Genomic DNA, 25,905 nt, shown 5'->3' with positions numbered 1-25,905 from the left:
TCTAGTTCTCATTTTATTTGGGGGGGGTGTTATTTGCTTGTTTGGGGTTTTTTTCTATTTTTGTTTGTTGTTCTTGGAAACAGCATCACTGTCAAATAGTCTCATTTGCTCAAGAAAATCAGCTATTGAGAAAGTCATTCCTGTATGGCAATGGTTTCCTAAATGTAATCCCCAATTTCACATTCCCTTGATAAATTTCCTTAGCTTACAAATGGTAGTGAGAATATAGAAAATGGGACCAAATGTTCTCACATCTCCACCAGCTTTGGCTATCTGTGCCTCTCATGTTCAAAATACTTTATCCTACATGTAGATTTCAGATTCTCTTAAAACCATGAATCCCTCCTACCTCTGGAAGAGAAGCTGTGGATGCCTTATCCCTGCAAGTGCTCAAAGCCAAGTTAGACGGAGCTCTGAGCAACCTGGTCTAGTGAAAGGTGTCCCTGCCCATAGCAGTGTGGTTGGAATTAGATTATCTTAAAGGTCCCTTCTAACCAAGGCCATTCTGCGATTCTGCACCCTTTGCCGCCAGTTGCATCTGAAAAATCGGCATTCTCTGAACTCTAGGTCCTCAGAGCTTGGAGAGATAGAAATTTCCTTAAAAACTACAATGAGCAACACTCATCCCAATCATTTTTCCCTCACATGATTTATTATTCCCTCACACTATTTATCCTCTACAGCCATATTTTTATTTGCTTGGAATTTGAACAACTGAGCTGGCACAGAAGGTTGTTATGAAAAGGTCGGTGCCCAGGAGTGAGCACGTACCATGTTCAGAGATTTGACAGTGAAATCCATCCCTGGACGACCCCAAACGCATGTGTGCTACCACATACAGGGCGTCTGCCCAGGGCTGGGGTCTGCTTGACTAGCTGAGGGTAAATTTAAGCGGGACAAAATTAGAAAATCGCAAAATCAAGAATCGCAGAACAGGTCATGTAGGTAGGGACCACAGTGAGTCATGTGGTTCAACCTCCCTGCCCAAGCAGGGTCATCCCAGAGCACATTGCACAGGGTTGTGTCCACAAGGCTCCTGAATAACTCCAGTGAGGGAGACCCGACACGTCTCTGGGCAACCTGTTCCAGTGCACGGTCACTGCACAGTGAAAAAGTTCTTCCTCATGTTCGGATGGAACTTTCTGTGCATCAGCTTCCTCCGTTGCCTCTTGTCCTATTTCTCGGCACCACGAAGAAGAGCCTGATCTGCTTGGCACCCGCTCCCTAGATATTTATATACACCCTCTCAGTCGTCTCTTCTTGAGGCTAAACAAGTCCAACTCCCTCAGCCTTTCCTCCTAAGAGCAATGCTCCAATCCCTCAACCATCCTCGTTGCCTCTCCGCTGGAGACCCGGCCGTCCCGGCAGAGGCAGCTCCCACTGGGAGCCCGAAGCAAGACCTGGCTGCGCAGCGACACAGCGCACCGCGATTCACCCCAGGAGGGGCTGGGGCAAGGCGGAACCCCCGGGCCACACTCCGCACGCCGGTCTCGGGGCGCCCAGCGGCGCGGCCCGGGCCGGGGCGGGGCAGGACGGGCGGGCGCTCCCGCCCCCGGCACTGCGGCGCGGCCCGGCCGCGGCTCCGGCGCGGCAGAGGGCGCTGCGCGGGCGGGCGCGGGCCTGGGCGCGCCGCTCCCGGCGGCGGCGGCGCAGTTCCCGTTCCTGTGGCTGTTCCCGTTCCCCTCGGGCAGGGCCGGGCGGCGGCCGCGTCTCGTCCTCGCTGCCCCCTCCTCCCCCTGCCTCGCAGTGGTCGGCGCCGGTGGCGGGGAGGGCGGGGAGGGAGCGCGGCGCCGCCGGATGCGTCGCTGATGGAGCCGGGCTCGGGGCTGCCGCAGCGCAGGGCGGGGGGCGGCGGGCTGGACCTCGGGGCGGGTTCGGCGGCGGGGTCGCCGGCGCTCTCGGGGGGACAGTCCCGCCGCAGGAAGCAGCCGCCGCGCCCGGCCGACTTCAAGCTGCAGGTGATCATCATCGGGTCGCGGGGGGTGGGCAAGACCAGCCTTATGGAGCGATTCACCGACGACACCTTCTGCGAGGCCTGCAAGTCCACCGTGGGTAAGGGAGCGCGTCCCGTCCCGTCCCGGGGGAGGGGGCTCTCCTCCCCCCGTGCTCTCGGGGCCCGGCCGTGGGAACTCGGGGCTCGGTGCGGCGGCCGCCCTTCCCCAGCCCCTGTCCCGCCTCTCCCCGAGTGCGGGCCCGCTCTCCGCGTGCCGGGCATTCCCTCCCAGACCCTTCGCTCCTCCGCGGCGCGCGGTGGTCCCCGTCCCCTTCCCGCCCAGGCCAGCGGGATTGGGTCTCCCCGGGTGGGTTCCTCGGCCATGGGAAGCTCAGGGGCTTCACAGCTCTTCTTGGAAGGATCGTGGATGTCCTAGTTACCTTTGGGAGTTCTGAGAAGCTGCTGGCTGTCCTGTTTCAGCCTTGCTAACGGCAAACAATTTAAACAAAAAATTAGGCATGGTTGGTAAAGCAGGTTTTTGTGCTTAAGTCTTAGATGTTGCGTGTAAGGAGACAGAAGTATTTCAGGAGTTGAAAAGTTGCAGTGTGTATTCTGTGTACTCTTCCAGTGTATTCAGCTACTTTTCCAGACTGCAGCCAGATTAACTCCAGATGGCTGCTATGGCTTCATGAAGAACCCCCTGTGATGTTAGATCCGAGGTTAATGTTTTGTTTCTTGAGAACACTGCGTGTTTGGCTCTTCACACAACTAACTAGAGAGCAAGCTTCTAGTTCTGTAGTGTGCTGTCTTATTCATGGTTTAGTCATCTGTGCGAGTCTTGGAGGTAATTTAATGCCTACCGTCTTTTAATACACGAGTGTGTAAAGGGAGGAAAACAAGCTAGTTAGCCTGCGTTGTTATTAGAGTCCTATCCTTGGAGTTGAACTCTTGAGTATTGCAGCAAGGTGGTTGTTAAAGTCTCTGTCACTGGAAAATATGTATGCCTAACTTAATTGTAGCTTGGAATGTGAGGAAGTTTATAGCATCTGATGAAAAGTGATTATATTGCCTTTTGGAAGCTGAGTTAGTACTATCCAAAACGGTCTTCCAATAAGAAAATAATGCACAGTTACTCATACTTTTGTTTCAATATGTGTTTTTTCGGTTATTTAATTCTTTCCTAGGCTGTCTAAGAATCCAGATATGGTAGTGCAGAGTAGCACTGTTACATTGATAATTTTTTTGATTTGAAGTTGGCAACTTAACCTTGGAGAAGTGAGAAAGACAGTGATAGCATATCAGAGGCATTAATGCTCAAGGGATGTGTTGTAATGAAGAAATGCTGATGGCTTCTCTAGATGAGCAGATTAGTTAAATTTATAGTAACAACTCAAGTACAACTAATAGAGGAATGCATTCTTTATACATTCTCCTGGTCTAGACATTGTTTTTAACTCTCCTGCATCTTGTTTAGGTTGACCCACATTAAGGGTTGCTTCAAGTCTGGGCTGCTCTCTGTAATTGGGGTTAGTTTCCTGCCGTGAATCTTGGGAAATGAGAGGAGGTGGTCTAGACCCCGGTCCAGACTTCCAGGGTGGTGCCTTTTGAACAAAACTGATTTCCTAAATAACTGAGACAGTGATTTAAGCAGAAAAGTTTCCTTATTTTAAAGAAAAAACAGGAAATAAGTAGTGATATGCTGCTAGACAGAAGGTTACATAATTTTGTTGTACAAATTGTGCCAACATAAAGGAGCATAGAGAAATCAACTTGTGCCAAAATACATGTAGAAGGACTCAATAGTAATGGCATTCTTTCAAGGTCCTCAGACTAAACTTGGGAACTGTTGAGATTCCCCCAGATCTTTTGAATGCTAAATGAAAGAGCTTTTCATAGTCAGCTCATACGCTGCTTTTTTTTGCACTATAAAGTAAGAAAAAGTAACCTCTGGTATTTACATTTCATATAGATTGAAAATAACCCACACTCCAAAACAACCTGAGTTCAGCCTCTAATACACAGTTGAAATCCTAAAGCTCTTCCTTTGTCACCATTAACTGCAGTGGTTTTCAAGAATTGCAAGTGGAGAATGTGTTTTGAAACATCAGTGAAAACCCTGTGACTGATCCAGTTTCAGAGGAAGTTATCTAAACTGAATATATATATTGAGATTTAATTTGAAAAGGCTATGTAACCAACCAAAAAACTGCATGTTCTTTTATGTACCTTATATTAGCAAAGCTGTATTTAAAATGGAATGCTGGAACACATATTTCCTTACCTTGGTTTTAATGGTCTCAACCTTACTTTCATGCTTTTATATTAAACCTGTGGATGTGTAGGACAAAGAGAACAACATTTAGCACCTTAAGCTTTTGTATGAAAGCAGAGGCTACTCAGAGGACTTCCTCCGACAGTGAAAGAATTGCAAATGTACAAAGACCTTTTCTGTCTCCTGTCCCTAAGTGCTGATAATAATGCCGTGTCATTGAAAAGTGGAGTGTTTCTGCAGAAAAGGGAAGGTGTGGAATCAGTTAAGAAAGATACAGTATTTAAATGCTAATTTAAGAAGACTACATTGCCAGATTGGTAAAGAAAATTCTCTAATAAAAACACATCAACATGTCTTCAGTCTCAGCTCAGATACGGAACTTCTTTGAAAGTGTTCAAAAATAGCTTGGCAGATTTCAGCACATTATTCATAACGGTACACAATGTGCTGTTGATCTAAAATTCTTTTGATGTATTTATTTTGGGCATGAAATTATTTGCGTGGAATATTGTGTCTCCTTAAATCTGCTATTTACATAGCACTGAGAATACCCAGCATGCTCAAATATTTACTGATTTTTGAAAAATGTAAAATTACTTTCTCCATGCCAGTGTTAAATCCACTGTCTTTCTGTAATGGAATGATAACTTGTTCAAGGCTAATATTGACATATTAGCTTTGTCAACAAATATAAATCTACACTTTTAAAGTAAAATTTGATCTCCATTTATTATTTGTTGCCTCCCCCCATGCACCTGCATTATTCACATAGGAGCAGAATCCAAAGCTATCAGTCGAAGGTTTTCCAGAGTTGACAAATAAAAAAAATACGCCAAATATGGGGTGGAAAAGGATGATCTTTCCACAGGTAGTAGATACTCATTGCTGCGTTTGTAAGAAGATTCAAGGATGGGGGTGAAGAAAAAGTGTTTGCCTCTGCTTCTTCCCTGACTAGTTCTTATCCTAAAAGATATCCTAATTCACATCTCCATAGTGGTGATGTTAAATATATATATATATATATATATATATATATATAGATCTTAATGGTGCTATCTCGCCCTCTTTTTCATCAGAGTCCCTTTATTTAATATTCAGTGGACTCTGTTCTCTTCCCAGCGTCTGTCCAACTACTGCTCAGTCTCATGGTTGTATGTCCTACCTAATCCACCAAATCTTAGTTCATTCTCAGTGTCTCTGCTGTTTTTCTTCCATGACAGATCTACAGAATTCTGTAGTCAGCAGTATTTCCTGTCGATCTAATTTTGCCACAGATTATTACACTTCTCTCTGGGTTTTATTCTCTGAACCTGAGGTTCCTGCTCTCCCAAACCTGAGGCCCTGTACTGACTCACCTCTCAGGATGCTGATTGTCCTGGTCCCTCAAATCAAGTTGAGCTCCTCAGCTTTTGTTTTACATGCTGGCTCAGTATGTAAAGTCTCTTGAGACCTAGTCTTATCTTTCAGCTCTTTTTCACCAGGTCTAAAATCATCCCAGGAAAGAGGCCTTGCCCTTGATGATGCCAGTGCAGTTCATGTGCCTTGTGCCTTGCTGGCTCTTTTACCAGCTGTTCATAGGAAACCAAAGTATCACTTGTAGTAAACACTAAAGCTTCCTTCTGTCCTCATTTACAAGCAAAATAATAGGTGGAGTTTGTAATGGGAAGGTTTGTTGTGGATCAGGATGGGAATTTAGTGACCTGTGATCTGTGCTGGGCTAATAGCAGCCTGGGGGATCCAGATCAGTGGCATGTAAATGCACTGTGGTGCAAGACTCCTTCGACTTCACAGAAATGCTCTTTGACCTTGTTTCACCTTCATGTGAAATGGTATGGAAGTTGGAAATGCCTAAGATTTTCAGAGGTCCATAGCTTTTTCCTTCCAAGTGGTATTTTTCCTATTAATTTTTTTAAAATACCCATGTCCTTGCAAAATTCCTAGTGCAGAAAACAATAATGAAAACTTTAGCTTTGTATTTTATCAGAATACTCTTAAGTAAGGCAACTTCTGTCTTCAGTATATAGATATTTATATGTGATGTACAAATATACACATATATATCTTTCTATATGTATGTATACATATGCTTGGGGTTTCTGTCACAATTCAAACCTGTCTTCGTTCTCTTTATCCTTAAAAAATGTGGGCTAACAGCATAAGTGTTCAGTTTCATTCCCATAAGCTTGTCATATAATTATTTTCACTTAAAAGTATCAGACTACTCATTTTCAAAGTACCTGCCATTTTTCAGAACTGCCCTTTAAGTTGCTCCTCAATCTTTTTGGTTATCTAATCAGTATTCATTCTTACAGGCACTGTAAACATAGTATGTGGCTTACTAATAATTTGGATTTTTTTTTTCAGTAAATCAAAATTATGGCTTAAAAATAAATTTAGTAATTAGATGTGATCTGAGATGAAGAACAATCTATAAAATTTTCAGAAAATCACCCTGAGTGAACCAGAAGAACATTTCTCTCTTTGATACACTTGTGTGCCCGTGGACTCTCTGACAAGTATAATTCATTTTAATTTTTCTTTAAAAATTTTTCGCCCTTCAATAAGATGGCACTGAAAGCTTACTTGGTGTGGGGGGAGGGGAGAAAGAGTAGAAATAGATGTTTCTTAGTTTACCACATTGTGACGAAGTAACAGTAAGATGTTCTTGCTTTAATCAAGAAACAGCTCTAAACACAAGGTGAGAAATTTCTGCTGTTGTATAAATAAAAGGAAGGAAGTTTTGATGAGGGATAAGTATTTCTTTGAGAAGTGACTGTTCTTTTGTATATCCAGGGTATTAATACAGCTGGCTTTATGTGTTGGCTTTTTGACTAGTGCAGAGTGGTGTAAATAAACCATACCAATACCTTATTAATGGTGCTACTGCAGTTTCTTGCCAAACTATAAACAGAGAAGAGCAGGAGGCTGGAAACTCACAGAGAAAAACAGTTTTGTCTTCCACAAGACCTTAAGATAATCAGGGAGCACATATGAACCTCCTTGTTTGTCTTAAGAAGTGCAAATTATGACAGAAGCCTGTGTCCCCTGGAAGTTGCCTTTTACCTTTAGGAGCAGTGTAGTCACTTGTAATAGACAACATAGAGACTCCAGCAAGTGAAAACACCTGGCCAGTCATTGTTTGCCTCAGATGTGTCAACTAAGTGTATTTTACAGCATTTGGTATAGTCAGCAATGGTTTGCTATGCATAATCATTTGAATCCTCGTAAGTGAACAAAACCATAATTTAAAACAGGAAAATGTAGGTAGATAATTTAAATTATTAGGGTTTAGGAACAGGGTTTTGTGAAGGTATGGGGTTTTTAATTAACAAGAGGTTACAAGGAAGAGTAAATTTGAAGTTGACTTCTTTTTTTTTTGTTTATAAACTAGATGTTAACTTCAGCTGATAGAAATATTCGGGCACTGGGTTATATCAACACTACAGGACTGTCAGAGAGCCTTGTAGCACCTAGTCAGGACATATATGAGAATACGCAAGTAAAACAACAGGCAGAGTGAAGAGGCCACTTGAATGGTGTCAAATGGGGAGCTTAGTTTGCAAGGAGAGTGGAATGCAGCTGTCAGACTCAGTCTCTGCTGTGAACAGCTGAGCGTGTCAGTAGCGAAGAAAAAGAAGAAAATAGGGCCATATGATTCCCTGGGCCTTCTGGAAGTTGGGTAGCAACACTTCTACAACTCATTTCTGCTGATATCCCAAGGAGAGGGAAACTTGATGCTCAAAACAAAATGCTGATTTCAGTCTGATTTTGAAATAGGTTCTGCCTTCTAAAAATCTAAATAGTGTTGCTCGTGAAATAACCTTTCTTTTTCCATTCAGTTTTCCTTTCATGTCAGGCAGTTGCAGACCAGTAGCTCAGTGTGTTTTTCTGTTTTATAATCAGAAGTTTGAAAAGAAGTCTTGTTCATGAAACCACAGAGAAATACTCCTTCCAATTTCTTCTTCCACCTCGTTCTGTTCACCAACATTTTGGTGCATGCTTTGAACTTAGTATCCTAAATAGTGTCAAAAGCCTACATTTTCTGAAAGGCCTTACGATTTTACTGTTCACAAGAATGTAAAGAAATTATAATTTTCTCCATTCTCACTGAATTGGGAAGTACCAAGCATCTGAAATGTTTAGAAGACGTGTATTGAAAAAAATCACTTGACAGTACACCTTCAAAATCTACTCACTGCATGTATATTATACAGAAGAAAAATATTTGGTATCTGTTTCATTCTAGTCTGTAGCACAGTTGCCAGTTGAGGTATGGGTACACTTTTATTTTAGGCGAGCAGTCTCAAATGTCTGCATGTTAATCATTCTAGAATTACATGTTTGAAGCTCTATGGACAATGTATTTTACCTGCCTCTAAAATAATCCCCACACAGACTTATATCTGACTCAGCACTAAATGATTCCAAATCTCTTCTTTAAATTTTTTTAATTTATAACATGCAGTTTGAAAGAGGCATTTCCACTTTGGTGTGTTTTAAAAACTAAGTGCTTGCCCTAGAGCTTCAATTAAAATAAGACAAAATGGGTTTGGGCTTTTTTTCCTGGGAGCAGTTTCTATAACCTTTTCCTGTCCTCCCTATGTACCTTTTGTTGTGGATTGCTCCCCCCCACCCCCTCAAGATGATAGTAATCAGAAAGCATGCTCTTGAGCATCTTTTCGTTGACTTTGGCAGTTTTGGGATAGGTGTAAGTATTGTATTGTTTGAGTTACAGACCAGGACTAATAAAGATGGTTATTACGTCAAAACTCATGTGACCTCAGTTATTGAATGTAGCATAAGTAAGAAAAATTTTTGCATTATGCTGTCAGATGTCCAAATTAAATAACCTGTCATAGTCTTCAAATTATATGTCTGTTTCAATGGCTAATTGGTATATAACCTCTGAATTTTTAAACTGATTGTGTTTCTTTAAGCACAGTCTGATTATCTTTCACTGATTGAATTACTTTGATGCAAATCACTAATAGGCCTCTGAAAACTGAATCCATTGGAATTGATTTTAGTTGGAGGGGTTTTTTGTGCTCTATTTGCATCTGTTTTCCCAGCTCTTCCATTAACTTTGTTACCAGGAAATCTTGTCCACTGAAAGGTCACTCTGTGTGCATTAAGCAAAACTGTTTCCACTTTCTTTTTCTGTCTCTTATGAAAAGAAATTAAATATTGCAAACTTAAACACAAAGTGGATAGTAAGAAGTTTCTTTGCTATTTTATTTCTAAACAAATACTTTTAGCTTTAAAAAGAAACACTGCACCCAGTTGTATTTCAGTTTGTGCTTTAGTAGATGACTTCTAGTTCCTGTTTGGGGTGAGAAATTAACCTACTGTAGTCAGTTCTGGGCTAGGTTTCATTTTTATAGGATTTCAGTCTTGAGTTTGAAACAGTTTCAAGTTTGGTTCATTGACAAGAGATGTCATCCTCAGTGACTTGCCCTTATCTAGAACTTCTATTTTGAGTCTCTGTTCTCTTTCTTTTAAGGCTGTTTAGTTTTGAAAAGAGTGCAGATGGGTTCTTTGGCTGTGTGTTTAATATACTTTTAAACCCTTCTATCCTAGTAGCCCTTTGTTTTTCCTGGAGGAGGCAGGCATAGCTTCAGTTGAGTGCATGTTGTAATATATGTTCTTTGCACAAAGTATGTTTTTCATCCAAAGTTCATGTGCTACTAAGAACAACCATATATATATGGTTATAATGTATATATAAAATGTTGCAAATCCTTTACTTACGTGATACACACCACGTTAGTGGTGCTGTCCTTAATGCCTTCTTTGACATATATGTAGGCTGTGGGGAGAGAAGAGTTGCTCCTTTGCAGTTTTATGTTGTAGGGCAAGCTCAATCAGTATACCTTCAAATGCTTAAATAAGTGCAAAATCAGAAACCCAAACCAGAGACTGAGATCTGTATTTTTGTGCATTTTTCATTAGTTCTCATAAGATGTTTGTTTGGACTCCTGAAAAAGGCCTTTCCAGCGAAAAATGAGGGTCAAAATGTGACATCCAAAACACATACCATTTTAATCCATAAAAAGAGAGATGGTGATTTGGATTTACTTGTTGTCTGAGTGTAATAAATCTGGAAAATTATTGATTGCCTGTTACCCGTGCTAGCCTGATACGTAGAGACAAGGCTGGCTTTTTAATGGGAGGGGAGATTGCAATAAACCTTTTGGTTCCCCTTACATCACTGTGACCTGGCAAGTGGCACACTTCAGTATGGTCATAAGCACATGCACTTGTCAGATTTCCTGGCATGTGTATATTTTCTTATTCACTGACAATAAATTAGCCAGCAGGCCTTTAAATGCAAGCTAGGTAGCATGCAAACCACTGATAGTTTGCTGGTGTTGTAGCAGCTAAAGAGAGTTTTTTAAAATCACTTCTTTTTATAAGATATGTTGTTCAGATTTAATGGAGTTGTCAAGAGTAATTGTATGGATAGCAAAACTTTTCATTTAGGTATTTCCATTAACATATGTCAAGCTAAATAGTTTCTTTCATTGACCTTTTTCTTAATTCAATGCAATATTTGAAATTGAAGTGGAAAACAAATTATTGTGTTGTTGTTTTAATTGAATTACTAATTTGTATGTAAACTCAGAGCACTGGCTTTGGCAGTCTATGGTGAAACATGCTAATGAAACCTGACAGGCTTAGGAATTTGTTTCTTCGTGTGCAAAAGGAAAGCTGCCTGATTTTTTCCTTCAGTATTGGCAGACATGATGCTTTTGGTATTGTGTTGATGCTTGCAGAGCATTACTAATTATAAAAAGTAGTTGAGCAACCTCTGCACAGTTCTGGCATTCTGTCTGACTTAAGTATTAAATGATTCAAACAATTCTGTAGAAGATTGTCTGCTTTTCCAAAACTGTTACTTGTATGTATTGTTCCTTGCAAAATTTCACAGTAGGGAAATATTTCATGGTATAACTTTAGGATGATTAACAGAAAGATCTGCCTTTAAAATAAGAATACTGTTGACATATTATTTATTTTGAAACCATCTCTTTAATACGTAGGCTTTTTTCTACTTCATTTTATTCATATATTGTGCCTTCCAGTCCCAGGAAGTCCCAGGTTGAAAATGTGGTTTATTACAACAGTTGAATTTTCTCTCCATAGTTCATTATTTTTCATTTTTAAAAATATAACAAAAGCTTTTTGTTTCTTGGTTTGTGTAAGACAGCAGTGTATAAACCACTTCCATAAAAATAAAAATACTTTGGTTTTGTAGTTATTGAAACTCTCATGAAGTCCCTGTGGCAGTTTTAACACTCACCTTGGGATCAGAGATGGTTTAGACTTTTTTAATATCAGATAAATGGCAAATAATATAATATGTTGTGCATGACAGAATGGCAGGATTGGGAATTGGGATTGAGATGTCTGGGCAGTTATATTCAAACTTCCTTGAGGACAGAAGAGATTTGAGGCAAGCAATTACAGTTAATTAAGTAAAGTTACTATCTTGTAGACAAGGTTGTGACTATTAAGACAATTGCATTTTATATTTTAAATGCATTTATATAGAGAAAAGGCTTATAACAGTAGAAATGGATGTGTTTCTTTAAAAATATACCATTATTAGAATAGAATTACAAGAGTTCTCATTTCGCACACTTTGGATACTAGAACATAGCTGGGTCATTTCTCTTCTGCTTTTGCACTAGCAGACAGCTGCTTTTCAGAAGTGTACAAAAAGATTTCTTGAAGTTAGGATTAATAAATTCTTTGAAATTTTAATAATTCTAATACTTTTGTCAATTTGCATTGAATACTTGAAAATTGCCATTAAGATTTTAGACTGTTTAGTACAAATCAGTTTAACAGTTTCATTCCTGGGGTTTGAATGAGATACCTGTTGGTAAGTGAAGTACAGGCATCATACGTCTTGAATAGCTCTCCAAGAATTGGTGATTAAGTGTGCTAGACTCTATTAAGGACATGGAGAACGAGAACAAATGTCATGGTGTGATGACCATTAGTTTTATCAATAAACAATGTCCAGCTGCAAGCTGTTAGAGGGGATATTTGTTTAGGAGAATGAAGGTCAGTGATCCTTCCATTTATTTAATCTGACTGAACCATGTCCACCTGCTCTGCAAACTAAAAGTAGGGATATAATGGCCAAGTTCAGCCCCTTCTGTCAAAATTCAATCTCATTTCTTAATATTAGCAGGGACACCCAATTTTTACCACGGGTAGTCTTCGGGAAAATGTGTAGTTCTTGTTTGAGAAAATAAAAACCATTTTTCCTCTTCAGTTTCATCCCTGTTCTTAGTTTACAATTGCATGTGAAATAGCAAAAGTGTTTCCAACACATTATGTTTCTATTGCTTGAGTGTATGGGTCTGAACCGTGTTCTCATGTCTTTTTATTTCTCCCTTTTTGATTTAGCACTGTTAGGAGGGATGATGTTTAGAAGGAAGAACTGAAACAAAAATCTTCATACAAATGTATCCTAAAATAAACAGGTTCACAATCTACAAATCTATGATATTCTAGGACATTTATTCGCTGAAATATTTTTGTAGTTAAGGTGGTAATCTTTTGTGTCTAGGTATTGTTTGACCACAGTATGTCTTGTGTTGGTGGCCAGCAGTATTTTTTTTAATAGAAGTTAAAATCTTTCTGTATAACAAAGTCTTTGTGGTTCTATCTTTGATATTTAGCATGCATTCAAAATGTGACTGGAGTTTTGAGGTGGTGAATAAAAATACCATACAGGTATAAAATGAATTTTAAAAGTCAAATGCCCTCTTTGAATATAAGAAGTTTGCTAATAAATATTTGTAGGAGTTAACAATGACAGTGCTGACAAACTTCTTTATAAACCAACCTCAATTCCAGCACTTCTACTACAGCACTTTACAGATGCTAAGCATCCATCCTGGAAGCCAGACCTGTATTGTTGCTGCTTCACAAACAGCAAAACTGATGTGGAGGGATTGGATTTGCTCCATGCCTCCAGGGCATCTGTGCCAGTTGGAAGTAGAACAGGCTTGTCCTTGACAGTCAAGGTGAACAGGAGAGGAACAATCATACTGTGCCTGTTGTTTTACTGTTGTGTTGGGTTTACCTGCTGCTGGAAATTTTGCATGAAGTGGAAGGTTTATGTTGTGATGTTGCCAAATTGGATGGCTCACAGGCTATATAGTGGTTGTCAAATCCCCATGATGTTCCTGAGTTGACCCATAGTGGTGCAAACCCTTCTGCTTGTTCAGACTGTTACAAGTTGATCTAAAATAAAAAGTGTCAAAAAATAATAATTGCACCCTCATTACTTTTGCTTCTTATTCCTCCTTTTCTGTTTACTGTATTTTATTTATAGGTGTTGATTTTAAAATCAAAACAGTAGAGCTAAGAGGAAAGAAAATTAGATTACAAATCTGGTAAGTAAAACAAACATGCAACCAGCAGTATGTTTTAATTTTTATGTTCTAGCATGAATTAATATGCTTGTCTAATACTACTATTAACTGTTATAAGCTGGTTTAGCTCTTACCCTGTTACTTCTCTCCTCCATCCCCACAAGACTTAAACAAAATCAAATAGCTCTTAGATTTTTGTGAGGGTAAAGGAGGAGAAGGAGAGATAAAGTTAGAAGTAGGGCATGAGTGTAATTACTGAAATATTAATGCATCACAAAGGCCTCGAGCCCCTTTTCCTGGAAGAATGACATCACCTACACAAGAAATAGGAGTTCTACAAACAACAAAAGTTGACTGTGTTAAATAGACATTAGAGAAAGTGCATTTTGTTTTCTTTGTTTTTCTGGACTGATTAAAACTGACCTTCATTGTAACAGCAATCATAAAGCAACTGTGAAGTATTTTCTAATCTGTTTTTCTAAAACTTGGTATAGGCAGTGCTGTTTCTTTGACACTGTTTTTAAATAACTTCAAAGCAAAGGGCATTCAAGACTTAAGTAAATCATATCCACTCTAAACAGCATGGAAAAATAAAGCAATTTCATGCAAATAAGACTGTACCTTTACTGGTACTGATGTCCTACTACAGGAAGTTCAATGTCTGAGCTAAACTCTTCCTTTCTGGAGTAGGCTACATGTTTTCTGGTAATGGTTCTCCATGTTAGTGATAAATACAATTTTTGTTGTTTAGAAATTATTGAGCTTAACAGCTCCTTTGTTTTGCAGAGCAGTACAATACATAAACATAATTATGAGAGAATAAACCAGCTATGTTCTATACATTAATCTTACATACTACTGTGTAGAAGCTTAGCTTTGGTTTATTAACAGTGTGTGATGCATAATTGGCATTGTAGTTAAACTGTTTAAGCTGCTAACAATCCATGGAGGGGGGGAAAAGCTCTAAATATTCTTTTTATTACACTTTTGGGATTTTCTGGTAGTTTTTTGTTCTTAACTACATAGATGCAGTGAATTCAGTTTACTAACTCCTCTTGGCAGGTCACCATCAATTCTGTCTGTCACACCATGTGTCTGTCTTGCTTCCCTCTGAGTTAACTGCTGCTTCATCTTTGGTCTCATCAGTCACCTAACACTTGAATGTTAGTGGCATGTCTTCATTCATCTGTCCCTGTTTGGAAACCTATGACCACAAGACTGGCAGTTGAGCTAGCAATTGTTAGCCAGGGTCTGCTGAAGCTGACAGAGGTAACAAAAAATTCTGATGTGGAGATGCTAATGTATGCCTAATATGCATTCGTACTGTGAAATGTGCTAAGCTTATAAAAACAATTCTCATGTTGAATAAATATATTCTAGGAATGAAGTTTTTTTTGGAAAAGAGATGTTTAAACCATTATTTTCCACATATTGAGAATATGCTAGTAGGATATAGGAAACTTCAAAAATTAAGTTTAAAAGTTCATAGGTTGCTAAGATGAGATAATAACTCCTGTGGGAAGCCCTACTAAAATGGCAAGGAAAACACAATGTAAAGAGATATTTTAAAATATGATAAAATTCATGAACATGACATCCTGCTCCTAAGTGTCACTTTGTCTCCAACAGTGGCTGTTAAAATGTTGTTCTTATACTTAATCTTTAAAACTGCCTTGGCATACTTTTAGTTTTTTAGAAAAGCAATTAGATAAGCATGACTTTTGCTAATGAATTCTGAATTGTGTTGTGTATGTTGTTGGGCCTACCTATAAACTCTTATTATCACAGAATCATTTAGGTTTAAAAAGACCCTTAAGATCAATGAGTCCAACCATTAACCCAGTGCTGCCAAGTCCCCCACTAGACACTGTCCCCAAGGGTCATGTCTGTTAAGGTGACTCAACCACTGCCCTGGGCAGCCTGTTTCAATGCTTGACAATCCTTTTGGTGAAGAGATTTTTTTCCTAGTAGCCAATCTAAACCTCCCCTAGTGGAACTTGGGGCTGTTTCCTCTTGTCCTGTCCCTTGTTACTCGTGAGAAGAGGCCGACCCCCACCTGGCTAAAGCCACCTTTCAGGGAGTTGTAGAGAATGACAAGGTCACCCCTGAGCCGCCTCCTCTCCAGGCTAAACAACCCCAGCTCCCTCAGCTCCTTATTGTACCTCCAGTGGTTAGATTGAAGAGGAAAGCAGTCTACCAAGTCAAACACTTGGAAGTTTAGGAATGCAGAGTTCAGTTGCATGGCTAAAACAGTCTCCTTTCATACCTACACAGTGACAGAATTTTGGTTGCCTCATACTTCCTGGTAGTGTTACGTACATTGATTGCAGTAACTTTACTACAAGAAAACTATTTTATTCAGTGAACAGATAATTTCTGAAGTTACGCTTATCTGTTTCCTTAAAATTACTAAAGGTACATTTCAAAGCATGCAATTTTGCTTATGTTTTTTAGTAATTTGGTGATTCTACTTCAAGAGTGAAACAAGAACAGGTTTTTTTTAAGTTTCACTTTGGTATTTTTATGGTCACTTGACCTGTCTCTCCCCTGACTGCTATCAGCAGAGTGTTTTCCGCAAAGCTCTACCACTTGAGTTTATCAAAAGATGCATTAAAACAGTACTGTGTTGAATATTTCAAGCAATTAGGTGTGCAAGATGTCCTTTTGAAAGCAGCTTTCACACCTGCTGCTGTTAGGAGAGTAGAATACAAAAGGGCTTGTCTCCTGTGTTCCTTTCATAATTGGCAGCTGTGCCCTGAGGATCACGGAGGTGTCTGCTCTCACCTCTAGCTTCCTGTCTGGTCCCTGCTTCCCTTATTTCCCCAACTTCCAGTTTGGAAACAACCTTCTACTTCTTAGATGATGTAATGATAGAGCTTCACTGAGAACAGAGAGTAGTATCCACCTGTTCTGTGCCATGTGGAACAGTTAGTAGTGCCCCTTGGGTTGCCAGAAGTGGTAGGATACAGTAAATCAGCTTCTGCCTTGCAGTTCTAGGCTGACACAAGCTCCTGTGTCCTGTGAGAAGTAATGCCTGCATGCAGCTCAAGCCATGAGGTAGAGTAACTGGAACTACTGGATAGTGTAAGTGTCCAGGTAAATCCAAGCATCTGTGAATCAGTGCTTCTTCAAAGCTGGAAAACTGGATCAAATAATAGGAACCTCTCACTGATGCTTTGAAGCAGGACAGGCAGGTGCCTGACTGTGCCCTCTCACCTGAGTAATCTGGGCAGTCACTGACACAAGCAGCTGACATGGTCACTTCCAGCTTCCCCTCTGAAAGGAAGGACCTGGTTGTGGGAAGCAGTTATGCCCTGCCACTGCACCCAGTTCCTCACTGGGGAGCCAAGGGAGCTCTCTGATGCCTCTACAGGTTTAATGCCCAATGTAGCCAGCAACCTGGGAACAAGACAAGCTTGCTTTGTTTCTGAAGGTGTTTCAAACCAGTGCATTCTCGTAAAAGTTCACATTCTGCCTGCTGGGTTTTCTAAGAGAAAGTTGTCTTGGAAAATCACTGTCCTAGAATATATAAGAATGTAGTTTCTTTGGTTCAGTACCTTTGAAATAAATTATTTATATAATAAAAGATCTTAAATATATTTGTGGTTTATGGGAGGAAAAAAAATCTGTTTGACAGGTAGAATTAACCTCTAAAACTACTTTAAAGTGTTTTTAAAAATATTGCATGTAGATTCCATTAAAGCATGGAGCATGTGAAAGGGTTAAATTAGTGTTAAATTTTTTTGTAAATTTCAAAATATTTTCACTTCTATTGCCACTTTACACCACCAGTCATAAAACATTAACTGGAGATCCAAGAGACAGTTTTGAGTCTGTCCATGTGTTTGTTTCAACTGGTTTAGATAGACACAGAGAACATTTATGTAAAAGAGAAATTATCCAAACCAATTTTAATTAAGATTAACTGTATTTGTATTGTGTTTTATACAGTCTGCCATAGAACATGACAAGTCAACACTTGAAAATGGGCTTTGTGTGATTTTTTTGTTTGGTGTAATGTATGTTTGTATTTTTGGAGTGATGTCTAGTTTCTGTTTTGGAAGCAAAAAACAGTCAAGCAGTTGGATTCTGTTATTGCAGATTATAGCTGCTCGAGTAGTCACTGTATGTTTCTGATTACAAATTAGAAAGACCAATGCTTTTCATTTAGAAAACTTTATTGGAAAAAAAAATCAACAGAAGAAAACTGCTTTTAGTATTTAAAAAAAAAAGTAGTCTAATGGGATTTTTTTTCAGTTATGCCAAGTCATTGTTTAGGTTGTATTAATTTCTTATTTGAATTTCTGGAGTTTAATTGGAACTAAATTGAACTGACTTTTGCTGTTGTGTTGATTCTGACCAGAGCAAATAAAGAACTAGTAGCACTTAGTACCGTTCATAAAGTCATGAAGTTATGTACTGTTAGCCCGGTTAAATAGGGGTCATCTCTTCTTCTAGCTTTCCACTAGTGCTTCAGTAGCTATCCTTACTAAGTTACTCCAGCTGCAGGAGGGTAATACATCCACAAAAATAATGTAGCAAGAATAATTGCTCCAGCCCTGCACATGAGAAGAAGGCATTTGAAATTGGATATACTTTTAATGTTAGCTCTGCATTAGGGGTTGTCATTTTTTCCTCAACACTGGAAGAATTTGCTGCACATTTTCATGAAAAATATGATAGCAGCTGGTAGAAGATGAGATTTTCCATGCTAAAGATCAACTTGATACTCTTCTCAAACTGTAGTTTACTTAGGTAGCTGGGGTTGCATTCTAGACTTACTTATTGCAGAAATAGTGTTCCAACTTTCACCTTACAGTTTGAAGACTAATACAATGTAATGTTAGAGACAGCAAATTCAGCTTATTTTCTTCCACTTTTCAAAGGAAATAAGGGTTAGAATATCACACTCACAATCAGAAACCTGCTGACTGGTTTCATTTCCACCTGCTGCAGCAGGAGAGGTGAAGTGTGGGGCAGTCAGTGACTTCAAGCAAGGCGAAGAAAGTCAGCCATAATCCACTGTAATTGGTGTGACTCAGGTGGCAGTCAATGGTCATCTGGCCATTTATTATAGGTAGTGGGCAGCCAGGCTGTCCATGGGTGTTTTAAACTGGCCACAGCATGTGGTGTGTCCCAAATAGCCAGCAAGCCAGACTACAGGTTGTGTGACATTTGGATGAAGGACCTACACAAATGGGAGCCCAGGGTGCAGCAAGCCTAGGAATGCTATAAACTTTTAAAGAGCCTGAGGGTGTTGTGGAGAAAGGAGAAGCTGATAGTACCAGGTGGACTTGGAGATAGAGCACTCAGCAGGCATGGGGAAATGTGGGATTGGAGATAGCTGGAGTGGGAGAGTTGTGTAATGTTGCATAGTTCTCTTTGTGGCCTACTTATCCAGTGCACTGATGACTGGCTTCAGGGAGGGTAGTTGAATATCAGTGTGTTTGTTTCCCCTCTGTGTTTATAATTTATGAACTTAGTGATCTGGTACCTTGTGATGGAGTTCGTAAAAGTCCTTAGCACTCACCTGAAGGCACAAACAGGTGACTCTGAAGTATCCCCTTTATATCTATGTTCCACTAGGGGCACAGAAAAGAGGGAAAAGACTGGCCAGCAAAACAAACAGACAAAACCAAGAAGCAATTTTTCCCATTGCTCTAAGCAAAGATAGAATTGGTGTATTCTCCCACCTGAGGTATGCCCTTCCACCTGCCATGCAGTTACATGTGCTCAGAATGATGGAGCTAAATCCCATCCCAAATACACTTGATCAGTAGGATGGATTAGCAACAGATGACAGGGGCTGCTCTGCGAGGTCATAATTCTGAGCATTCTGTTCATAAGGACTAGAGCAATGTTATCCATATGTGGAAAATCAACGGTTCATACTAAAATTTTTAAGTTTTTAATGGACTGAACATCCAAAAGACTTCCCAAAAAATGAATCTGACCATAATAAAGAAGTAATAGAAAAGAATGCAGAGTTACGTGATCTGAGTAATATATATATATATAATTTCAGCTGCCAGAACTTGTATTGCTTTAGAAAAAATGCCTCATTAGTGATAAGAAAGCAACCAATTAACCCTGTAAAACTGGTCTGCAATATTACTGATGCTTGACCTTATTGAAACAGACTACCTGTTTTCATCTTCTGTAGGGTCCCAGAGGTTTGTATGAATGTAATTCTAAAGTTCTGAAAACGGGATTTGAATAAAAATAAAGCAAAAATGGATGCAATAGGAATTTGTTCTCTTCTGCCCCATGTTGCAGTGTCATTGGCTTGCAGTGAAGTATAAGTCATTATTTTCCTGCAGGCTATGAAGCAGAGGTTCCAAATCTTTTTCCAGTGGACACTGCTTTACTTTATAAAAATCACTAGCAGATATTTGTTGCTATCAAGTACACTTGTGGCAATTTCAGGGGAAAGTTAAGTACTTCACTTTGAAACTCGCTTTCTTGAAATTCCTAAAAATTTTATGAAGAGTTAGGTTTGTGGTAGTTTATTCTGCTGCTTGTTGTGCATAGACCTTAAAGGGATTGAATCTTCAGGACAATGAATGTGGCATTTTGTGAACATGACCTTTTTTTTTTCTTGGTAACAAGTGTTTCAGGTCTCCATTGTTAATCTCATTCCCAAGTTCATTCTCCTCCTTTTGTCTAAAATGTGACTGTTGAAAAGGATTCATTTTGAATTTTTGAGTCGCAACACGCATGCACACAATTTTCCTCCCTCCCCTTTTAATTTTGATCCATCTTTTGACTTGTTCTAACAGAGAAATTTCAAAATTATCCATTGATTTTGGAGGCTGAACTCAAGCAGCAAATGCTTGATCACTTTGGAGCACCATATAACTTACTTTCCAGTTGAGATGCCAGTCACATTTTAAGACTTAGGATATGCACCAGCTATTTTTTTAGTATAACTGCCAAAAATCTTCCCTAGGCAGGCTTGATGATGTGATTAAAAGCAGTTCAAAAGCTTCCATGGTTCAATAAAAAATAACCCTTCTGTCTCATCTACTTTGGAACAGAAGCCATAGCTAGTATGGATGACTTAGTGTCATGGCTGGAAAATAGCCTCCAGTGTGAATGCACCCTGTCTGAAATACCTACAGTGCTGACAGTGAGCATGGAAATGTTACTTGCACACCTCAGATAAGTAGATGTGAGTGTGAAAGTCAGGTACCTACTTGCAAGAGTTTTGCCACTTAGTGATTGCTCACTCTTTTCATTCACTTCTGTGCCAGTAGGTTCTGCAGTAGTTTTAGAGCCATGGCTGTATTGCTGTGGTTGATCCAAAAAGAGTCTGAAAGCTCAAATCAAAATTATCAGTGCAGTGCTCATTTTATAGTTGGGTGTCTGGATGTGTTTGATAAGCATGTATCCATTAATTTTTTCAGGGCTGTTAAAAAACCAAACCAAAAGACCACAAACAACAAACCCCAATAACTCAAAACTGGTTTTATCTCCTGGTACATTTTCATTGGATAGGTTCGTTCTCAGACACATATAGAAATGTTTGGTGGCCTTTCTTGGTGAAGTTAGTATGGGGTAAAGTTTTAATGTGAAAACTTTTTATGATTGAAAGTACTGCTCCATTTTTTTTCCTGACATTCATACATGTAGAAGGAAATGTAGTGTCTCTAATGAATGTGGGGATGTTATTAAAATGTAAACAAAGTTATTCTGTACTTTGCAAATTGGTGAAATATTTGTGCCACTGTTTGCTGCTGCTTCTTAGGGACACAGCAGGTCAGGAGAGATTCAACAGCATTACCTCAGCTTATTACAGAAGTGCCAAGGGAATTATTTTGGTGTATGATATCACCAAGAAGGAAACATTTGACGATTTACCAAAATGGATGAAAATGATTGATAAGGTATGCCTTAAGTATTTTATTTTTACATGCTTTTTTTAACAAGCGTTTTTTTCCCCTCAAAGAAATTTGCGTCATCAATTTAGAATTAATAAACTACTGTCAGCTAATTTTCAGTGATGTCTTTTAGCCAGGATTTAACATTGATGTGTTTTTGTTGCAAAATGATTGTCCACTCCTGCTTTCTTGAACTAGAATTGTCCCAGTTAGAAGTGTCAGTGAAAATCTGTAACACTGCTCATTAACCTGTGCAGTGGGGGGAGGAGGGTTTGTTTCCTGTCTGTGAAATAAGGTCATTATGTTCATTCTCAGATAAACTAGAACAGCTAGTTCTCAAGTCACGTTTTAAAAATGGAATTTAAAAACTGAAAATTTTTGAAACAATGCTGGGAAGAATGTTTACCTATAAACTCTGTCAGTGTGACTCCTTATTTAGTAGAGGAATTTCCCTTTTTTTGTATTGTGTTTGAGTCACAAAATCTTACATTTCTAGGTTTAGTTAATTAGAAATGTTTTAATTGCAGTATGCTTCAGAAGATGCAGAGCTTCTATTAGTTGGAAATAAACTGGACTGTGAAGTTGATCGAGAGATTACTCGGCAGCAGGGAGAGAAGGTAAGGACAGGTATAGAGGCAAAGCTGTTGTGGCATTGCTGCTGATGGTCCATGGCTGCTCTTGTTCAGACTTTTGGATGCAGGGAGTGTATTAAGAGTGGTGGTGGTGGTTGTCTCTCAAAATCCATATGGTGTTTATTTGTATATAAAGTGCAGTTATCTGTGTTCCTGCTGGAGTAGTGTGGTTTTGGTCTGAAGAAAGAGTAAGCTACAAGTTGGGTTACACTGTACAGTAGTGTAGGGGATACTCCTTTTGGGCTCTGAAGGGGTAGTGAAGACTTGAATTACTAATGGAGATGTATCTCTATTCAGGAAATCTTTGTGGGCCTTCTTTCAGATGTTTGCTTCTCAGTACCATTTTTGGACAGGCAACAGCCCTGCTTGATTATTTGGCTCACCTTTGCTTTCATGTTCCTTTTGTTCTCGTGCAACCCCAAAAGTGTTAAGGAACATGGCAAGAGTGTATGTTTGTTGTAGTGTGATACTCAGCACCATCTTGGTCAGAACAATGTCAGTATGGGCATACACAAACATTTGGAAGTGAAGGCTAATTCCAGACTTTTGGAATCAAGGCTAATTCTTGCATCTGTACTTCCCTTTTCTACATTTTGAATAATGAAGTTGAGATTAGCTGTTCTGGGTTCTTACTTTTTGGCAGTCTGCAGCAATATGTGTCAACTGAATACATGAATTTCTCAGATGTAAGTCTGAACAAATGCAGAATGCTTTTCCAATAAACTTACTTTAAGCAAAAATTAGCTATATGTTGCAATATTTGCTGTACCATGCAGATTCAGGATTATTAGCTGAATTAGAGTGCAGTCACAGATCTGGGGAAAGTTGTGTGTTTGGGACTTTTTTTAAGGTTTTATGAGGAGGATATATTTGCTATCTGTTGCTGTTTGCACATATTTTCATGGAGTTATTTTATTTTCTCTCCCATCAGTTTGCACAGCAGATAACTGGGATGCGGTTCTGTGAAGCCAGTGCCAAGGATAATTTTAATGTGGATGAAATATTTCTAAAACTTGTTGATGACATTCTGAAAAAGGTAAAATACTGAGGTGGTAGTATTCCTCTGGTCACACAAGTGATCAATGTTTAAATAATGACTGCACATGCTTGGGAGGACAGAGAGCAAGTACAGATTGTCAGGTGAAAATCTTAGATAATATATAGTGGGCATGATGCAGTCACAGACTGTTGACCACTGCATCTCACTAGTAAGATCTAAAAGATCCTGAAATTGAGGCATTGGCTGTCAGTGAACTCTTGAAATGAGTTCTTTCTATGCAGATGACTGTTTACAGGTGATTTTTCTTTTCTTTAAGATGCCACTGGATGTTATAAGAAATGAGTTGTCCAACAGTATCCTGTCCCTGCAACCAGAGCCAGAAATCCCACCAGAACTGCCTCCCCCAAGGCCACATGTCCGTTGCTGTTGACTTGTTACTTCCTCTAGAGTGAAAAATAGGAGCAGGAGGGTAAAGGAAGTATCTGTACTACTCTGCACTACAATCATTTGGCAGTTTCTCGTTGCACTTTGTTATTCGAGTCAGAGCTACACACTAACTTGTAAATATGCAAATATGCAATCCTATGTAGGATTCAACTATAACATTTAATTATTACCCCTCTCCCTCACAATGATGTTTCATTCATTGCCCCAGTGTTATAAATACTGTACAGTCGGTGGGGGTTTGCCACACATCCAGTTGAGGAGGAGGAGAAATTAAATCTATACCTATTCTTGACATAAATGTTGTAATAGTTCTTTGTTATTATAAACAGGCAGGCAGAAGCTCTTCTGGTATGAAGATAAGTATATGGTGCTTTGCTAACTATTTTAAAGACAAATTTTTTAAAAACAGAGGACTTTATGTACAAAGCTTCCATAATCAGCATTATGTTTCCTTTTAATGTAGTGAAAACATTTTTGGCTGTAGCATCCTCTGCTGACTGGATTTATTGAAAAGCTAAGTTTAATTTTTGGCAGTCTTTTATTTATTTTGTTTAATGCTGCACCCTTTCTTTGTGTACTGAGACATCACACCTGGTGCAGATCTAAGATTGCACTTTGAAATAGCATATATAATTTTCTGCATAAACGTAAATTTGGTTACAAGAATCATTAAGTTTCAATAAAAGAATGGAGATATATTCAAGCTCTAAAGGAAGGTATAAAAAGCAATGCTGCTGTCCTAGACAAATTCTTGAAAAAAAAAAAATTAAGATGATACATTTTCCTGTGTTAAGGAATATATATGTGTATTTTTGTCTGGACATCTGTAGGGTTGGGGGAAGGGAACCTAAGGTAAAATTATTTTCTTTCCTAATGGTGGAAATTATTCCCATCAAGCAAATACTGTGTTAGGATTTTGTCTGATAATGAACTTGTGAATTATATCTTTGGTATATCTTTTATTAAATGCACTGTTTAGTTTAGCTGTGGTAAATCAGTAGATACATATTTGAATAACTTGGTGTGTCCTGAATGTTGTGGTATTGAAAAACATTGTGGTCTTTCTAAACTAATGAAGTGCAAATAAAATTTTGTATTTATGAATGACAGTGGAACTGCACCTGTTATTAGAATGGCAAGTATCAAGTGATGGGTAAAAGGTAGAATGTGGAATATGGAACAACACTTGTGTTAATTTTGTTATGATTTAATTTTCTGTTTAACAGTTCCTTTAGGTGTAGTTGGAAGAGCAGCAGACATTAGTTGTTCACCTTGATCACTGCTCTGTTGGGAGAGTGATGACCTGGCCCAGCTGATATCTTCAAATAGCATGTGACTGCTTGTCATGCTGTCTTAGCAGGTGGTCGCCAGACTATTAATTACACTGACAACACAAGTATGAACCAGTCTCTTTCACACTACAGCTTCTCTACTTTACATTCTCTGGTGCTGGAACCCATTTTGTCACTTTTGCCACTCTTCTAGCCTGAACTCTGGCACTGAACAGTAAGGTATACCACTGACTTTAACAGCTTCTCTCTGTTTTATGGGAGAAAAAAAGACACAACAAACTGTTAACACAAATGAAAAAAAAAAAGCCCTTATTTCACTGAGTAAGCTCTGACATTCTGAATTCAATGCCATGCAGGCCTGTAGCACACCTGGATTTCTACTGACAAATTAAGGAAAGCATGGTTAATATTTGTGCTTATGTCTTCTGCCACCTTGTGCCTAAGCAGTTTGCTTTTTTACATAGTAAACTTACAGTTTACTATCCTATTGGTGAGATAAAATGGATTTCTAAAGCACTTCTAGGAGTTCAGATGATACTGTGGGCAGTAGCAAGGAAGGGAAAATTATGGAAAGTGGATTTTAACTTGACAACCATTTTATTTCAGCTGATTTGTTTTTATTTGTACCTAGAAACTTGTGATTTTTTTTCCTGCAGTTTTTGAATTTAATAAAAATTAAGAAATTTGACTTAGATGAACTTTCTTTTTGTAATTCTGTGCTGTTTGTATATAGGCAGATTGGGATCTCAGTCTCTTGTACCAAAAATTAAAAACTATTGCATTTAAGAAGGACATAAGTGTTTGAGTGCTTGAGTGTATTTGATTATTCATTGGAAATCATAAAATTTTCAGGAAACCTGTGTGCTTTGCATCCATTATACTATGAAGAGGGTTTTGTCTCCTGATGTTATCTCTTCAGCTTTTATATGAATCAAAACCAGTTTATTTATGCCCTTGCTCCACCTAGCAGGCATTTGTGGTGTAATGTGGGAAGAGGGGACAGGGAAAAAATGTTATTCATGCTTCTCCATTGTCTCATATGGAAATTCAGCAGTCA

At 39.0% G+C, this 25,905-nt stretch overlaps 1 protein-coding gene across 1 annotated transcript; it reads left to right on the top strand.

The window, feature by feature from the left end:
* Nucleotides 1-1,715: 1,715 nt before the first annotated feature.
* Nucleotides 1,716-25,640, top strand: RAB12 (RAB12, member RAS oncogene family). Its single transcript, XM_048289383.1, has 6 exons — nucleotides 1,716-2,052; nucleotides 13,558-13,618; nucleotides 21,345-21,483; nucleotides 22,005-22,094; nucleotides 23,041-23,145; nucleotides 23,426-25,640. The coding sequence occupies exons 1-6, from the start codon at nucleotides 1,809-1,811 to the stop codon at nucleotides 23,537-23,539; spliced, it is 753 nt and encodes a 250-aa protein (XP_048145340.1). The 5' UTR covers nucleotides 1,716-1,808; the 3' UTR covers nucleotides 23,540-25,640.
* The last annotated feature ends 265 nt before the right edge of the window (nucleotides 25,641-25,905 follow it).

This window comes from Corvus hawaiiensis, chromosome 30, assembly GCF_020740725.1.
Source record: "Corvus hawaiiensis isolate bCorHaw1 chromosome 30, bCorHaw1.pri.cur, whole genome shotgun sequence".
NCBI classification, from domain to species: Eukaryota; Metazoa; Chordata; class Aves; order Passeriformes; family Corvidae; genus Corvus; species Corvus hawaiiensis.
The sequence above is the reverse complement of the archived record's forward strand: the minus strand, read 5'-3'. Positions and strand labels throughout refer to the sequence as shown.